This window comes from Balaenoptera ricei, chromosome 3, assembly GCF_028023285.1.
Source record: "Balaenoptera ricei isolate mBalRic1 chromosome 3, mBalRic1.hap2, whole genome shotgun sequence".
NCBI lineage: Eukaryota > Metazoa > Chordata > Mammalia > Artiodactyla > Balaenopteridae > Balaenoptera > Balaenoptera ricei.
The window spans coordinates 28,896,205-28,913,079 of record NC_082641.1 but is presented as its reverse complement, the minus strand read 5'-3'; the positions used below and the strand labels follow the sequence as shown (position 1 = coordinate 28,913,079).

General features: G+C 45.4%; 1 protein-coding gene across 2 annotated transcripts in view; it reads left to right on the top strand.

Annotated features, from left to right (window-relative positions):
* The first annotated feature begins 3,006 nt into the window (after positions 1 to 3,006).
* The window catches only part of SLC45A2 (solute carrier family 45 member 2), a 33,067-nt gene continuing 19,198 nt past the window's right edge, over positions 3,007 to 16,875 (top strand). The window contains exons 1-2 of one of the 2 annotated variants that reach the window (XM_059916189.1): positions 3,007 to 3,520; positions 5,732 to 5,908. In XM_059916189.1, the coding sequence (XP_059772172.1) occupies positions 3,136 to 3,520; positions 5,732 to 5,908 (562 nt within the window). In that variant the 5' untranslated portion in view covers positions 3,007 to 3,135. The remainder of the gene's footprint in view (positions 3,521 to 5,731; positions 5,909 to 16,875) is intronic. The other variant, XM_059916188.1, reaches the window with a different exon arrangement.

The following is a 16,875-nucleotide window of genomic DNA, read 5'->3' as shown; positions in this document are numbered from 1 at the left end:
TATGAGTGTTGCTACCCCACTTTCTTGTCATTTCCATTTGCATGAAATATCTTTTTCTATGCCCTCATTTTCAGTCTGTGTCTTTCTTCCTGAAGTGAGTCTCTTGCAGGCAGCATATGGTGGGCTTTTGTTTTTTTTAATCTAGTCTGCCACTCTGTCTTTTGATCAGAGCATTTAGTCCATTGATATTTAAAGTAATTATTGATAGGTATGTACTTATTGCCATTTTAAACTTTGCTTTCCAGTTGATTTTGGAATTCTTCTGTGTTCATTTCTTTTTATTTCTCCTTTTGTGGTTTGATGGTTTTCTTTTGTAGTATGCTTGAGTTCCTTTCTTTTTGGTTTTGTGAATCGATTTTATGTTTTTGATTGGTGGTTACCCTGGAGTTCAAGTATATTGACCCATAACTATATCGACTTGCTTTAAACTGATAGTCATGCAAATGCAAACACATTCTAAAAGATCTACAGTTTTTTACTCCACTCCCCCACATTTTACGATTTTGATGTCTTATTTTACATCTTCATGTTTATCCTTTTGCTGCTCATTGTAGTTATAATTGCTTTTACAAAATTTTTAAATTTTTTTTTTAATCTATGTACTGGCTTTTTTAAATGATCTTCAATCCTTTGATATATTTACCTTTCCTATTGTGTTTCCCCTTTCCTATACTTGCTCCCCTTTACTTGCTTTTCTATTTAGAGAAGACCTTCCAATATTTCTTTTAGGGTAGGTTTAGTATTACTTAACTCTTTCAGTTTTTGCTTGTCTGAGGAATTCTTTCTCTCTCCTTTCTGGTGCCTTTTTGTCTTTTTTTTTTTTTTTTTTTCATTCTACCTGGTTGCATGGAGATCTTTCTTGCAGCTTTGGTTGTATAGCACATCTTCTGCCAGTTTCCAGTTGCTTTTCTGTGAGCATTGTTCCACATGTAGTTGTATTTCTGATGTGTTTGTGGGGGGAGTTAAGCTCCACATCCTCCTACTCCACCATCTTGATCTCCCTCCTTATTTCATTCTTAGTCACTAATGGGTCATAGGCACCTGTTGGGCACTGCAGCTTCTCGTGCCTTGGAATCAGATTGGATGTCACTACCCTTGTTTTCTGCTCCACATTGATATTCATACAGTACTTGCTTTTTTTTTTTTTGGCTGCATTGGGTCTTCATTGCTGTGCACAGGCTTTCTTTAGTTGTGGTGAGCGGGGGCTGCGCTTCATTGTGGTGCGTGGGCTTCTCATTGCGGTGGCTTCTCTTGTTGCGGAGCACGGGCTCTAGGCACGCGGGCTTCAGTTGTTGTGGCACGTGGGCTTCAGTAGTTGTGGCTCGCGGGCTCTAGAGCACAGGCTCAGTAGTTGTGGTGCACGGGCTTAGTTGCTCCACGGCATGTGGGATCTTCCCGGACCAGGGATCAAACCCGTGTCCCCTGCATTGGCAGGCAGATTCTTAACCACTGCGCCACCAGGGAAGTCCCACAATACTTGCTTTTTATCATGGCTGCGGAAAACCCAGCCTCACAAAAATCTAAAGTCATTGAAAGGATTGTAGTACAGTCTTATGTTACAAGTATGAACTATTTCATTCTTACTCCATGTAGTATCTGAAAGATGTTGAGTTTTTCTGAGTTTACTCTCTTTAAATTTTTAAATCTCCTGAGATACCCCTTTGAGTTCACTGTGGTGCCCTGGGGCACCTTGGCACACAGTTTGGGAAATACCACTTTAAGTGATTTGCTCAAGGAAATACAGGTAGAAGGAGGCAGAGCCAGAATTTAAACTTAAATATTTTGACTCCAAGTCTTGCTGTTAAACCATTTTTAGGGCCTTTCCTATGAGATCATGTTTCCCTTGCCACTCAAATTTTCATTTGAATTCAAGGTCCAACAAGGAAAATATGACCCACTCAGAGTCTTTAAAACAGAGGAAATTTATTATGGAGAATTACATTGGTGATAAAAGAGATGAGAAGCCCAGGGGACAGTGAGGCAACTCAGATACGAGCAACCACAGGAAGCCAAGACCACTCCCATAGCTTCAGGATCGATGGGAAAGGTAGTGTTATAGGGACCCAGAAGCTAAGGTTGGCAGCTGGACCCACAGTGGAGGTGCAGCCACTGCCAGAGACATCTCAGGATGGAGAAAGAGAGGGGAGGAAGTATCCTGATTTCTTCCTTTCTCCTGCCCCCAGTCTTCCCACCAGTGCCTCTGATTGCACAAATCTACCTAGAAGCCAGAGAGCAAGGGAACCTGGGAAATGTAGTCCCTTATGGTATAGAGCATAGTATGAGGGGGAGGGAATGGATCTGAGCAAACAGGCAGTTGACTGGCATTACAAAATGTTGTGTATTACACTTTATTCATTCTGTAATTCCTTTAGCAAATGTTTATTGAGGACCTACTAGGTGCCAGGTATCATGCTAGATGCCATAATGAGCAAAACAGACCAGATCACTGCTCATAAGGGGATCAAAGACCAACAGAGGAGAAGGAGAATAAACACGAACTATCTGAAGTGTGTTAAGTGCATTGAAGGAAAATATCACAGTGCTGTGAGAGAGCTAGTGATTTAGGGGGAGGGGCAACCTCCCACTGTTTTAAGTCTAGTTAATTGACTATATGTGTGTGTGTAGAAAACTTGTGTTCAGGAGAGGACAGAATATTTATATCTAGAAAAAGTTTAGAAAAAGATATCGACTCATTCATACTTAACATCTGGATTATAGGGCTTTATTGTCTCAAAGCTGCATGTGATTGTGTGTCATAGAGTGTGTGTGTGTGTGTGTGTGTGTGGCGGGGGGGGGGGAGAGAGAGAGAGAGAGAGAGAGAGAGAGAGAGAGAGAGAGAGAGAGAGAGAGAGAAGCAGAGAGAACAGTACAAAGGAAGACTCTTTTAGAAAAACACTCTAAGGAGCCAGAGGGCTCACAGCAGCTAATCTCCATCATGCTTTCCAGGCCCCACCCCCCTTCCTTCTCATCATAACTTGTGATCTTAGAGGCGTGAAAGAATTTGAGCCCCTCCCCCAGCCTGACCATCTCTGTTGGCCGCTCAGCCAGGATCCACGTCAAATCCAGCTGGGAGCGCAAACCCCAGGGCCACGCAAGAGGTGGTGGGCTTGCAGGCTGGTTCCTCACCCAGTGGCCATGGGCGACAGCAGTGGGCAGCCTGGCATCCACACCTACAAATCCCTCGCTGAGGAGGGCCCCTTCGGCTCTGTGGAGCCGCCCAAGAGACCCACAGGGAGCCTGGTCATGCACAGCATGGCCATGTTCGGCCGGGAGTTTTGCTATGCGGTGGAGGCGGCCTACGTGACCCCAGTCCTGCTCAGCGTGGGCCTGCCCAAGAGTCTCTACAGCATGGTGTGGCTCCTGAGCCCTATCCTGGGATTCCTGCTGCAGCCCGTGGTGGGACTGGCCAGCGACCACTGCCGGGCCCGGTGGGGGCGGCGGAGACCCTACATCCTCACGCTGGGCGTCGTGATGCTCCTGGGCATGGCTATGTACCTTAACGGGGACGCTATTGTATCAGGTCAGTGGGCAGCACAAGGTGGGCAGGCCGGGAGAAGGGTCCTGTTATGCAGCTCGCTGAAAGGAGAATGCAGATTTCTTTACTGCCACAGTCAGAAATCGGTTAAAACTGATTCTCTCTCCTAACTTACACAGAGTTTCCACCTTTGAGTGACCCAAATTCTGTGGTTAGGCACCTTTACTTTTAGAAACATCAGGATACATTATTTTTCAATTGTGAGAATTTGAAAATAGGATTATATTTTTACCTATTTTATTAAATTACATATTTTTACGTATTTATCAATTATAGGTTTTTTTTTGTGCCCATTATACCTTATTTAGTACTTTCTCAAATTAACCAGCTGCCAAATGGCTCCATAAATTTTTACAATAAATGTAACTTTGTGTCCAGATGAGAGTTAATTATGTTCACAGCTTTCTGTGGAGTCTTTTAATTGGTACAGGGCATCAGCCTGGTAGCTCAAGGGGACATTTTTGCACTGCAAATTGTGGACATAAACCTGATGGTGAGCACTTTTTCTAGCCATTAATCAGCCACCACCAATTAGTCAGTAATTGGTGGTAGTACATATTGCATTGAGAAAAGAATCGTTAAACTTAAAAATAGCACACATTTTTTGAGCATTAACTCTCAGGCTAGCAGAATGGATGATAATGAGACAGGATAATCAGTTATCATTTGTATATATTTAAAAGAGGGCATACATCTATAAATGTAGGGCATTTCTGGAAGAAATTACAAAAAACCTGAAAAGAATTGTTGCCGAGAGGGAAGGAGTACTAAAGGGCTGGGGTGAGAGGGGGAGAGTAGGCTTATTTTTCACATATTTTTTACTGTATTTTTAAAAACAGGTACATACAGGGAGATCAGCTTGGTGCTTTGCGACCACCTAGAAGGGTGGGATAAGGAGGGTGGGAGGGAGACACAAGAGGGAGGGGATATGGGGTTATACATATGCATATAGCTGATTCACTTTGTTATACAGCAGAAACTAACACAACACTGTAAAGCAGTTATACTCCAATATAGATGTTAAAAAAAAAAGGTGCATATATTACATATTAAAGTTTAAAAAATAAACTGAAAGCAAGGGAAATAGTTGTGCGTGAGTCAGTGAACTGTGGCACAGCCATAGGATGAATATTATTTAGCTGTTAACACTGTGAAGTTGCTCTTCATCAACTGAAATGATCATGTACAACACGATCCCATTAGTCAGTGCTCCTCAAAGGAGAGTCCTCCAACCCAGAAGTCCCCAACCCCCGGGCCATGGACCGGTGCTGGTCCATGGCCTGTCGGGAACCGGGCCGCACAGCAGGAGGTGAGCAGGGGGGCCAGCGAACGAAGCCTCATCTGCCACTCCCCGTGGCTCCCGTGACCCCCCAAACCATCCCCCCCCATCGCTCGCATTACCGCCTGAACCGTCTCCACCCCCCACTCCCCGTCGTGGAAAAATTGTCATCTACGGAGCCAGTCCCTGGGGCCAGCCTGCAGCATCAGCCTCAGTGGGGGGCTGCTAGAGGCCCCACCTTCCACCTACTGATGAATCGCAGGAGATTCACGGGAGGTGGAGCCCAGCAATCTTTTAACAAGTCATCCAAGTGGTAGTTACGCACGCTGAAGTTTGAGAAGCACTGCATAAGGGCACAGGTGCACACCTCTACGTTAGTGCATAAAGGGATGTCTGAAGGATGACCAGATCTAGGGGCTGGGATCTAGAAGCATCTCCCCAGCTTTTCTATATGGTTGGAATGGTTTACAATCAGCATGTATACTTTTTTAAACAGCTTTATTTAAAGAGATGATTCACATACCATAAAAGTCACTATCTAAAAGTGTACAACTCAGTGCTTTTTCGTATATTCTCAAGCTTGTATAACCATCATCACTATCTAATTACACAACATTTTCATCCCCCCGACCAGAAAGAAACCTGGTAACCGTTAGCAGTCACTCCCCAGTTCCTTCTCCCTGACAGTCCTAGGCAACTGCTCAGTCTACTTCCTGTCTCTAGAGAGCTGCCTTTTCTGGACGTTCGCTGCATCATTTTTAAAACTTGAAAAAATAATGAAGCTGTTTCTTATTTGGAAAAGCAAAGCAAAATGAAAGTAAAGGGAAATAATTTGATGACAGGAGGTCCGGGTGGAAATAAAAATGCGGATCATTCTAAACCAGGATTTAGGAGACCAATGTTTGTTTCTCTTTTAGCTTTGATTGCTGACCCAAGGATGAAGCTGATTTGGGCCATCAGCATCACCATGATAGGTGTGGTTCTCTTTGATTTTGCTGCTGACTTCATTGATGGGCCTATCAAAGCCTACTTATTTGATGTCTGCACCCATCGAGATAAGGAGAGGGGCCTCCACTACCATGCCCTCTTCACAGGTAGGGAATATTCCAGAAAGTCTATCCTTCGGCTCCCCAGATAGGGAGGCCCTTCCACTGAAGCCATCCAGTGTCTCAGCACTCAGACTTTTTCAATGAATGGATCCGTTGATGGACTGCTCCCATCACGCGGGCTCTGTCCTCCAGTGCATTTCTCTTGTGACCAGGCTGTGGAGTTTTTGCAAAGGAAGTTTATACAAGAGCTTTCTGAAGAGCCATTTGTGGAGACCTTTACAACTAAAATGAAAAGAGGCCTTGTAGACTTGACTTTATTTTTTGTTTTGTTTTATTTTTTAATCAGTAATATGCAGCATCAACATTACTTAGGAGCTTGTTAAAAATGCAGCTTCTTGGGCCCCTCCTCCAGTTATTTTGATTCAGTGGGTTTGAGGTGAGGCCTAGAAATTTGCATTTTTAATGACTACCCCAGATGATTCTGTGGCAAGTATCCCAAGAATCACATTTAAAAACAAAAATAGAAACAAACCAAGCAAATAAAAAGCCCCAAGTCTTAAAGGTTTCTTAGTTGTATAAAGAGTTAGCATTTCCTCAACCTCCTGGTTTGGAAAAGGCCATGCCAGGAGGACAATGGGGGTCTCTCTCCATTTCTTGGGGCCATTGCCGGCTTCCTTTGGTTGCTGTTGGGGCCTTCATTTAGAGCAATGCTACTGATGTTCAGCATGAATTTATAGAGCTCCAGTTAGGACTTTTCTAGGACTGGGGTGTCATGCACAAGACGACAGCATGATCCCGGCCTGGGAGCATTTCTGTGTCTACTCGTGGGGACTCTATTTGATTGTCTCCATCGCCCAGCCAATATATTTTATGTTTTGACATCTTCTGTCTCCTCCCATGGCCAGGTAGGTCCCATGAGAAGCAAAATCTTGAGTTTTGTCCAGTTTGTGTCTCCGCAGCCCAGAGCGGCACCTGCACGGAAGCCGTTGGCTCAGTAATTTGTTGTTAGAGCAAATATTTGGCTGGTGAGCCCTGGAAGGATGGGGCTGCCCAGCAGAGGGTATTTCCTCCGTGCTCCAGGGCAGACAGAGAGCAAGAGTCCAGCCCGTCTGTGGGGCCCCCGAGCCCCCTGTCTCCAGCTAGAAGGTCCCAGAATAGAGATTCAAACTGCATCTTCCTAACTGAAATCCCACAGTTCCTGCTGCTTTATCGTAATCTGCAAATTACTTACAACAACATCATGGGAGACTTCTTGGCTTTTGAACCTGACACATTGAGAGTCTTATTGCTCTAAGTACTTTGGGCAATATGGCCACTCCTTCCCGGCTTACATCAGTGTTAGTCTTGGCCAAACAACCTCTGCTTTGCTGCCTCTGTGTTAGAAGACTGAGCCCTGTATTTTGGGAACTTTCCCAAGGTTAACACATGGTAGTATTTCTATTGAGTTCGATAAAATGTCTTGAAGTTTTCTACTGATATTAGTGTATAGTGGTCTCAGCAAACGTGACCTGGGTTTAGGCTTTCACTGTATCTTTCGTACTTATCCTTTAACTGATTTTCCAGTCTCTAATTTCTTCCTATTCCAACTGAAACAACACGTAGCTTCCAGCTTCATATTCCTACAGGACAGCTATGACCGGGGCACTTTCCTGTTCAATGACCTGCAGTGGCTCCTGTTGACAAATTATGAATTAATCAACAGTCAATCTAAGAAAGAAATAGAGAATTTCAGTCAAGCCAACCTGAAGATTATAAACCGGGAGACAGTCTCTCAGAGAGCTCTAAAACTGTTCCTCCCATTAGAGGTCAGAGCACAGTTAGATCTGAGACAAAGGGTTATACATCAGATGACGTATTGACAGTTTACATAGTCCAGATCTGCACATACAAGGTGAGTAGTGGGTCATCATGACCACTTACAGGATTAAGAAAGGAATGTTATCTCCTAAGGGGTTACCTTGCTGGTGCCAGGAGAAAATTGCTCCTTATCGAGCAAGTATTCCTGTGTCTTATACAGGGGTCTGGTTAATGTATAATACAGATGCACGATGCACACTGAAGGGGAGGATGGAGGCCCAAATGGGCAGAGAGAACATTTTATGTTTAAATTTTTCTCGTCTTGCCGTAAAATATGAATTTTATTTCATCACTCCCCATTTGCCTACTGAATCAAGATCACATTCCTGGACAGGGTTCAAACTCCCCACAATCTGTTCCCACCCTACACTTCAAGCTTCGTTTCCCGTTACTCCCGCCACATCCTCTGTGCTCTGAGCAGTTCCCCAGCGTGTTCCCAGGGGCAGAATCCAGGTCTGTTTTACTCACTGTATCCCTGTACCGCCACCACTGCTTAGCATATTGTAGGTGCTCAAAGTGAATATTAATGGAACAAACCAAGGAGACTGCCCTTTCCTTTCCAGCTTCTGGGGCTTTACTCACACTGAAATTCCCTTCCCCCTTTTCTCCCTTTGGAAATCAAAGCTGCTTAGAAACTTTCTTCTACCCACTTCCTAGAGAGAAGGCCCCTCAATTCTCTTCCAAATTGCAGGCAAACTTAATTTCTAATTTGGTCAGAGGCTCCACCCACAGCATAATCAAAGCACAAAAGTTCATCAGGTGTCAATGAAATGGATAATTCCCGCAGGAAGAGATAGCGGAGGCTACAGTTCACCATACACATAGCCTGAATTTTACTTCCCCTGTGGCCTATGTGGTCTGCTTGGGCTGCCATAACTGAATACCACAGACTGGGGGGCTTAAAGTACAGAAATTATGTTCTCACAGTTCTGGAGGCTGGAAGGCCAAGATCAAGGTGCCATGAGGGTTGGTTTCTGGTGAGATCTCTCTTCTTGGCTCGCTCCCGGCCATCTTCTCGCTGTGGTCTCACACGGCCTTTCCTCTGTGCATGCACTCCTGGTACCTCTTCTTCCTCTTATCAGGACCCCAGTCCTATGGATTAAGGCCCCACTCTTATGACCTCATTTAATCTTAATTAGCGCCTTAAAGGCCCTATCTCCAAATATGGTCACTTTGGGGGTTAGAGCTTCAACGTATGTCTTTTGATGAAGAAAGCAAAAGCTTTCCTAGAACCCCACAGACTTCTGCTTGTTTCTCATGGGGCACAATTAGGTCACATGAGCACCCAGGGGCCTGGGAGGTTGGAAAAAAGAGAGGGTATTTTGGGGGGTGGGGAGCATATCCCTGAATCAAATTGGGGTTCTGTTAGCCAGGAGGAAGGGGTAGTTATTAATACTGAATAGGCCAAAACTAGTAGCTACCACATAGAATACAAACACAACTGAGTATTAGCCTCATGAGTACAATTAAAGACCAAGACTATGGTAAGAAAGTGACAGCCAGAGCTTCCAAATCGCAATCTCTTAGTGAATAATGAAGAGGTAGTTACAAATCGCAATCTCTTAGTGAATAATGAAGAGGTAGTTACATTTTAAAGTCATATTCACACTTTTACCTGATCACATTTGTTATATTCACATTCTCTCCTGAATTATAACTCACGGTGGATTTATCCATCTCTTCTACAAGATTTGTAAACTACAAGATTTGTAAAAACATGAAGATTCACCTGCAAACTCCCATGGCTTCCAACTCATTGCCTTGCCATTAGCAGGCACTTAGAAGTGTTAGCTATGTAAAAAGAGACTCTAGGTTTTATAACCCTGCTTGTATTTCGGGAAGTTTTACAAATCGCAGCGATCAGATGAATATGCTTATTTAGTTACCTTGCTTTGTCTCTTGACCAGCATGAACCTCAGCCAACTGTCTCTGGCTATAGGGGGACCCCCGAGGGTGTGTGGATGGCTCAAAGCAAGTTCTTTCCTCTACTAGAAAAAAACAACTTAAAATACCTTCCTCCTATAAAACAAGTAAGTCTCACCTTATTTAAAGTTTAGATTCTAAAGTCCCTGCTTAAGTGATAATCACAGAGAGTCCACATTATTTGTAAACACCTCTCAGATCATTCATAAAATACAGTAGACCTCGTTTTGTGTATATAGATCTGCATAGTGATGGATACAGGTAAATACATCTGCAGATTCATCTCCTCTTTAGTGTTTACTTCTGGACATGGGCTCGATTAACAGAATAGCAGATAGGACAACCCATATTATTTAAAATGTTCTTTTTATCTTTCTTGCTCTCTCTCTCCCTCTTTTTAAAGTGTGAATCGTTGAATTCTGTTGAGTTAAACATGGATGTGTGACCCCACTGTGGTGTCCTTGCTCTGAATGGTAGACCATATTAAAAAATGGAGAGAAAAATAATGAGCAGTGCATTATCACTTTGCTTAGTTTTTGCATACATGCCAGACCTCCCGAATTTACTTGAACTTGGCAAAGAGATGTCTATAACATTCTGCTTGAAACAAGCATTTTATAATAAAGTCATGTTCAGTTTTAGGGCCCATTTTGATTTTCATCATCAGCAAGATATCATTTACCTGAGGAATCCAATCATTCGAGTAAATTGAAATTCTTTTTTTTTTTTTTAATTATTAGCACCTTTAATTATTATTTATTTATTTATTTATTTATGGCTGTGTTGGGTCTTCGTTTCTGTGCGAGGGCTTTCTCTAGTTGCGGCAAGCAGGGGCCACTCTTCATCGCGGTGCGCGGGCCTCTCACTGTCGCGGTCTTTCTTGTTGCGGAGCGCAGGCTCTGTAGTTGTGGCTCACGGGCCTAGTTGCTCCACGGCATGTGGGATCTTCCCAGACCAGGGCTCGAACCCGTGTCCCCTGCATTGGCAGGCGGATTCTCAACCACTGTGCCACCAGGGAAGCCCGAAATTCTTTTTTACTTATTTCAGAGCGGTAGTCCAGGCCCAACAATTCCAAATGCTTTGTGAGTAAGTGTCAAAGGGTTCACTGCCAAAATATTTTCCAGCATATTTCTGATTTTTTTTTTTAAGAAAAGACCCTACTGGCTTCCAGAAGGACATTTTAGTCCTCCAGCTTCTTCTGTCTCTTATGTGTAAGGGTAACTCTATCTGCCCTCCATCCCTGGCGAATGTGGTAGCTATGCTGTGTTTAGTGGATCCACCCTCATCCCTTCACCCCATGCCTTCACCTTTGGGTGCATCTGAGGCTGTGGAACCCACACTCACCTGAAGGAGATTCCTGCCTTGTGTCAGAATGCTTCTCACCAAGCCTATGTTGCTAAATTAACCCAAGGCCTTGCTCTCCTTAGCAGCGGACTCCATCCCACCAAAGGCGGCTGGGACCAGACATGATGGTAAAGGCCGTCCCAGTTCACATCCTGGCTCCTCCTCCTGCTGAGTCGCCTTGGTATTTCTGAACTTTTGTTTCCTCACAGCGGTGTGAATCTCTACACAATGCTACTTATTAGTATCCTGGCAAATGGTCCCGGGTCCAGAGCAAGGAACCATTTAAAAGGATTCAACACCAAATGTTTATATGTACTAGATTTCCTCCATTCCCGCCGGACCTGTGAAAGTTTTATTTGTATATAATGACTCAGTGAGAAACTTGCCCCATGTACATCTTTGGAAGAAGAATGGGTAACTTCTTAGGCTCAGCCTCTTTTGATTTTTCTGTTTCTTTAATACTTCAAAGTATGCATTAAAATGCTAGTGAAACAAATGCTCAGATTAGAAATAATTAGGAACTAACAAAATGAGTCCTAAAAATAAATTTCAGATATGGGCCCCTTTGACCAAACCTATACAAGTGGAAAGAAGCCACGTTTCATGTTAGAGTCGGTTTTAACTTCTCCTTTAGGACTCATTGCTGCATGAGTGGATTTCTTTCATGAGCTGGGTTCCCTTTGAAGTTTCTGCCCCCGGTGAACTTTCATATCGCCTCACTCAGGCAGCTTGGAGAGGATGTGGCCAGAGCAGAAGCCAGGATACAGAAACTTCAGCTTTGAGGGTGACGTGAATAACTTAGGGCAAAACAGTTAATGGGGCTTCCCTGGTGGTGCAGTGGTTGAGAATCTGCCTGCCAATGCAGGGGACACGGATTCGAGCCCTGGTCTGGGAAGATCCCACATGCCACGGAGCAACTGGGCCCGTGAGCCACAATTACTGAGCCTGCGCGTCTGGAGCCTGTGCTCCGCAACAAGAGAGGCCGCGATGGTGAGAGGCCCGCGCACTGCGATGAAGAGTGGTCCCCACTTGCCGCAACTAGAGAAAGCCCTCGCACAGAAACGAAGACCCAACACAGCCATAAATAAATAAATAAATAAATAAATAAATAAATAAATAAATAAATAAATAAGTAAGTAAAAGAACGTGAATTTCTTTAAAAAAAAAAAAAAACTGCAATTAAAAAAAAAAAAAAAAACAGTTAATGTCTCCAAACAGCCATCTCTTTTCCCATTTCAGCACCTACCTCTCAAAGAATCTCAAAGGCAGGTTAGAGAAGGGAGCCCCTGAGGGCATTTTCCCCTGACTTCGTTGTCTGCCAGAAATCTTACCCCAGATACCAATTGGCCAGCTTGGTTTGCTTTCACTCTTTGTTACAATCTGGTCGCATAGCCCCTCCTCAGTGATGTGTTCCTGATTACCTGATAATATGTTATTTGTTCATTTGTTTGTTGTTTACTGTCTGCCTCTATAGCCAACATATAAGCTCTCTGAAGACAGGACTATTGTCTTTCCTGTTTGTTGCTGTATCACCAGTGCTTAGAATAGTTCTGGGAATATGCTGAAGAAATATTGATGAGACCAATATTCTATTTTAACATCCTCATTTTACCTATGAGGAAGCTGTGTTGCCGAGAGGTAAGTGACTAACCCAAGGTCACAGAGCTGAGTAGCGGTAGACTAGACTAGGGGCAGAAGCCAAATAGCCAGCCAGCCAGCCAGCCAACCAAAGACCTGGGTCATGCTTTTGTTTGGATTCCCCTCAAAGCTGAGCCCCAGGGAAGGTCTGTACGCACATAGCTTATCGGGGAAAGGATTCCAGAGGTTGAGAGTGAGCGAATGGGGGGAGCGGAACAGGCCAGTACAGGAAGCATTACAGAGTTGGCCTTTGCTCTCAGGGGCTGCCTCTATCTCACCAGGACCCTCCAAGGAGCCTTACGAAGTGCGTCTCGGAACCCTCCAGCTGGGAGGATCAAGTGGGGGAGCTGAATGCACTGGCTCCAGTCTCCGCCGGCCAAGGGTGATCCCATGGGTTTTAACCTCCCTTGTGTGAGTGCTGCCCTACCTGAGTGTGGGTTCCCTCAGGGCAAGGTACCTGAGCAAAGAGGGCCCAGGCTAGCTCAGACCTGGTCACCGCAGCGGCTGCTGGAGAAAGGACTGGGACGGGGGTGCCGAGAGGTGCCGTGTCCACCAGGGCTGCCTGATCCAGCTCGTGACTTAGTCCTGAGCTTTTTCACTCTAGCGTAGGTGCTCCATGTTGTTTGGTCACCATTAGGAGGAGTTAAAGCATTTTGCAAAGTGCTCAACAATTTACCTTAGAGTAAAATGAGCTGTTGCAACTCAGAACTAAAATATTAGTTCTGCAGACTTAAAGAAAACTCATGGAAGCCACAAATGGCTCCAGAATCGGGCCAATTAATGACTTGACTATTTCTAATCCTTAAGCACGAACAGGAGTCAGATTTTACATGTCACGTCAGAAAATGAGAAGTTTCAAGAACCTTCTCTGAATTAGGGTAGCAGTAGTCATTCATAGACTCAAATCAAGAAACTTGCCTTTAGAAAATGTTGAGATAAGGTGAATGCTTTTATGGGAACCATTATTGCATTAGACATGTCAGCAGCTTTCACGGGAACACAAAGTGCGGTCTCAGTGCTCTTACCCTCTGGGGCAAACACTCCCCCAGTTCTCTGCGTGCGTGTGTTTGATTAAGAAGTATATGATTCTGGCATTGCTTTGCTGCAAATTTCTTAGCCTACAGCATAACCGATGCTCAGTAATGGAAAATGTTGGGTGAATCTTCATGTCTGAAATGGGTGTGAATCCCAAACCCCAAACTTAATTTAATTGCATCTGTGTTAAGCCCCATTGGCACAGGATGGAGAAAACTTAGTGTCAGTCCCTTTGGAATATTCTCCCACCCCTTTCCCCAAGGATTGCATCTAAATTCTGAGAGCTTAGAGTAGAAAGGTTTCAGGGCAGGGAGGATCTGGGTTTTAGCATCATGTGTTCACACTGGCATTTACTGGGCTGTCCCTGGTCCCACAGTGTCTCAGTGGTCAGGCTAAACTGGTCACAGTTGCATTCGCTCTCATCCTTGTCTTCAGGGCCCCTCCAGAACCCGGGGATTCTCGGCTCCCTCCACCGCCATGCCATTCTGCTCTTCCCACGCCTGCCCGTATGAGGGGAGCTCTGTGAGCTGCAAACTCTCCGTGCTCTGATTTCCTTGTCTCTAAAATAGAGATAAAAATACAGTTGATCCTCGTTATTCATGGATTCTGTGTATGTGAAGTCATCTGCTCACTAAAATTTATTTGTGCCGTCAAAATCAATACTTGCAGCTTGTTTGAGATCATTGCAGGCATCTGCAGAGTGGAGGAGAAAAATTTTGAGTCGCCCCATGTGCTTGTTCCCGGCTGTGGTTGATCAAGGTGACACTCTGACTTCTTGTTTTGATTCTCACACTGTAAACAGATGTCCCTTTACTGGTATATTTAGTACCAATTTTTTTCTTTGCATTTTTTTTTTTGGTGATTTCACTATTTACAGAGGCCCTAAATGTGGTGCTGAAAGCACTGTCTCGGATTCATAAGTGCAAGAACGTTGTGATGTGTCTTATGGAGAAAATATGTTTAATAAGTTTTGTTCAGGTGTGGGTTATAGTGCTGTTAGCCATGGGTTCCATGTTAATGAAACTACCGTATATTAAATAAGATATCTTTAAGCAGAAACACACGTAAAACAAGGTTGTATGTTGATCAGTTGATGAAAATGAGACTAGAGGCTCACAGGAACTTAACACTGTATTTCCCCTCAGAGCAGTAGTTTACTATTCACGAATTCAGGGCTCGTGGAGACTTGCTAGAACGTAACTACCACTAATAATAAGAATCAGTGGTAGTACCTTCCTCAAAGGGTGGTTCTGAGGATTGTATGAGTCGTAAATGTCAAGCACCTAGGACAGAGCCTGACACACAAGCTCATCTGTCTCCATCCACCGCATAGCCGTTTCTTTCTTGAGGTCTTAATGTCCCCCTGGGGTCTTCCCAGGAAATAAAGTACTGGTCCCTTCTGCTCTTGGGTCCCCCAAGCTACCTGCAGGAGGTTCTGCTCCCCACCTCCCATCCTCCCACCCCAACTAAGCCCAAGGAGGAAGGAGCACAGCCACCACTGCCGTAGGGATTCGCCAATATATGCACACCCATCCTGAGTGCCCTGCCTACCCTGGGAAGCCTTGGGTTTTTTTTCAAATTTTTTTAAATTTTTAAATTTTATTTTATTTTTGATGGGGAAGAAATAGTGACTTTATTCAGAAACCAGCAAACCAAGAAGATGGTTCCTAAAGAACCATCTTAATTCGGGGTAGAATTTGGGCTTCTTTTGTGCGAAGGGAAAAGGGGAAAGCGGGAAGATTTGAGATTAGAGGGTGAAGGCAGATTGCAGACTTCTTGGAGCCGCCTGGCCATCAAGGAAGCATAGCATTTCTTTGTTCTTCTGCTTGCTCAGCAGGCTGGATCACAAGGCTCCTACAGATCTCACAGCTCTTGCGTTGTGTGTTTGTCTTTCGGTTGACAGTTTAGTCCAGCAGCAATGCATTCAAGGATGGACGTGGAGCATTCCAGGTCAAACAAGCAGGTTGTCCTGACCCTGTGTCATCCACCACTGCTTCCCAAGGCCTGTCCCTCGGCTCACACCTGGGGCTGCAGGGGGATCCCCTTGGGACCAGATGATGGGGAAGGAAGAATTCCCAGCCCGGTTCTCCATCGGTCAGCTCAGTGTGAGGGACATGGCTGGCCGCAGATGGGGCCTGCACTCCAGCCCACTCAGGGGTGGCCCGAACACTAGGGTGAAGGGCAGAGCTGCAAGCAAGTTACTTTCATTGGACCCTTGTCCCCAGAGGGGAAGCGTGTACCTGGGTGTGGTTGCCAGTATTGCTCCCAGACCTCAGTTGCCCCCCTCAGGAACTCGGAGCGCTGACCCTGCTCAGGAGTCCACATCATATGTCATCCCCAGTGATGGGAGCACAGGCTTGGGTCTGCCAGTCACGTCCCACACCTTACCACCCCACTGGACCAAGCAGAGGGTGGGCACCCCTCCCGGCTCCAGTTAGCCCTCAGGTCAAAGGCCTCTATGAGGTGCTGTGTGCCTATAGGTGGAATACATGGGTCCAGGACCCCAGGGCAGGGCTGGGCAGCTCTGCCTCTTGTCGTTTCCTGGACCACTGGTGACTTCATGCTCTCCGGCCCTGCTGCTCTGGGCTCTGTGGGTTCAGAAGTTCTGTCTCCCAAAGCTTCCTTCAGGTGACTCAAAAAGGTGCCGTTGACCTAAGATCTCTGGATGCCCCTTTGTTTCTCATGCCTGGGTCACAGACAGGGCCACGTGACTCTGGTCCGCAGGAGGAGGGAGGGCTGCTCCACATGGGGCAGGAGCAAGGCCCCCTCTTGCCCAATTTTGATGGTAAATGGCCATGTGCAGCACTCTTGCCCCCAGACGGTCACGGTGACCAAGGCCTAGGTTTCTCGGAGAAGGGGCCACATCACACAGTAATCCACTGGGCCTAGCAGAGCTGGTAGCTGAGGGTGAGCAGGATGTAGGATGGATTCCAGCATGAGACGCTTCCTGGGGTCCTGGAGGGGCTGCTCGCAGAACCTCCTCCAAGAGGCCCACGTGAGCAGCTCAGTGGTTAGGCTGTGGTGGACGCCGTGGTGCACATTCAGACCCACCATCATGAAGGAAGGACTCGCTCTCACTCCTGAACCTGTGCTGCCTCGGCTTCCTGGAGGAAGCCTTGTTCTTAAGTCACATTTTCTGCTGAATCTACCATCTATGCCTTTGGAACCTAAGGGCTTTTGAAACTCAGAAGCAAGGAGATAACATTCTTGTTTCT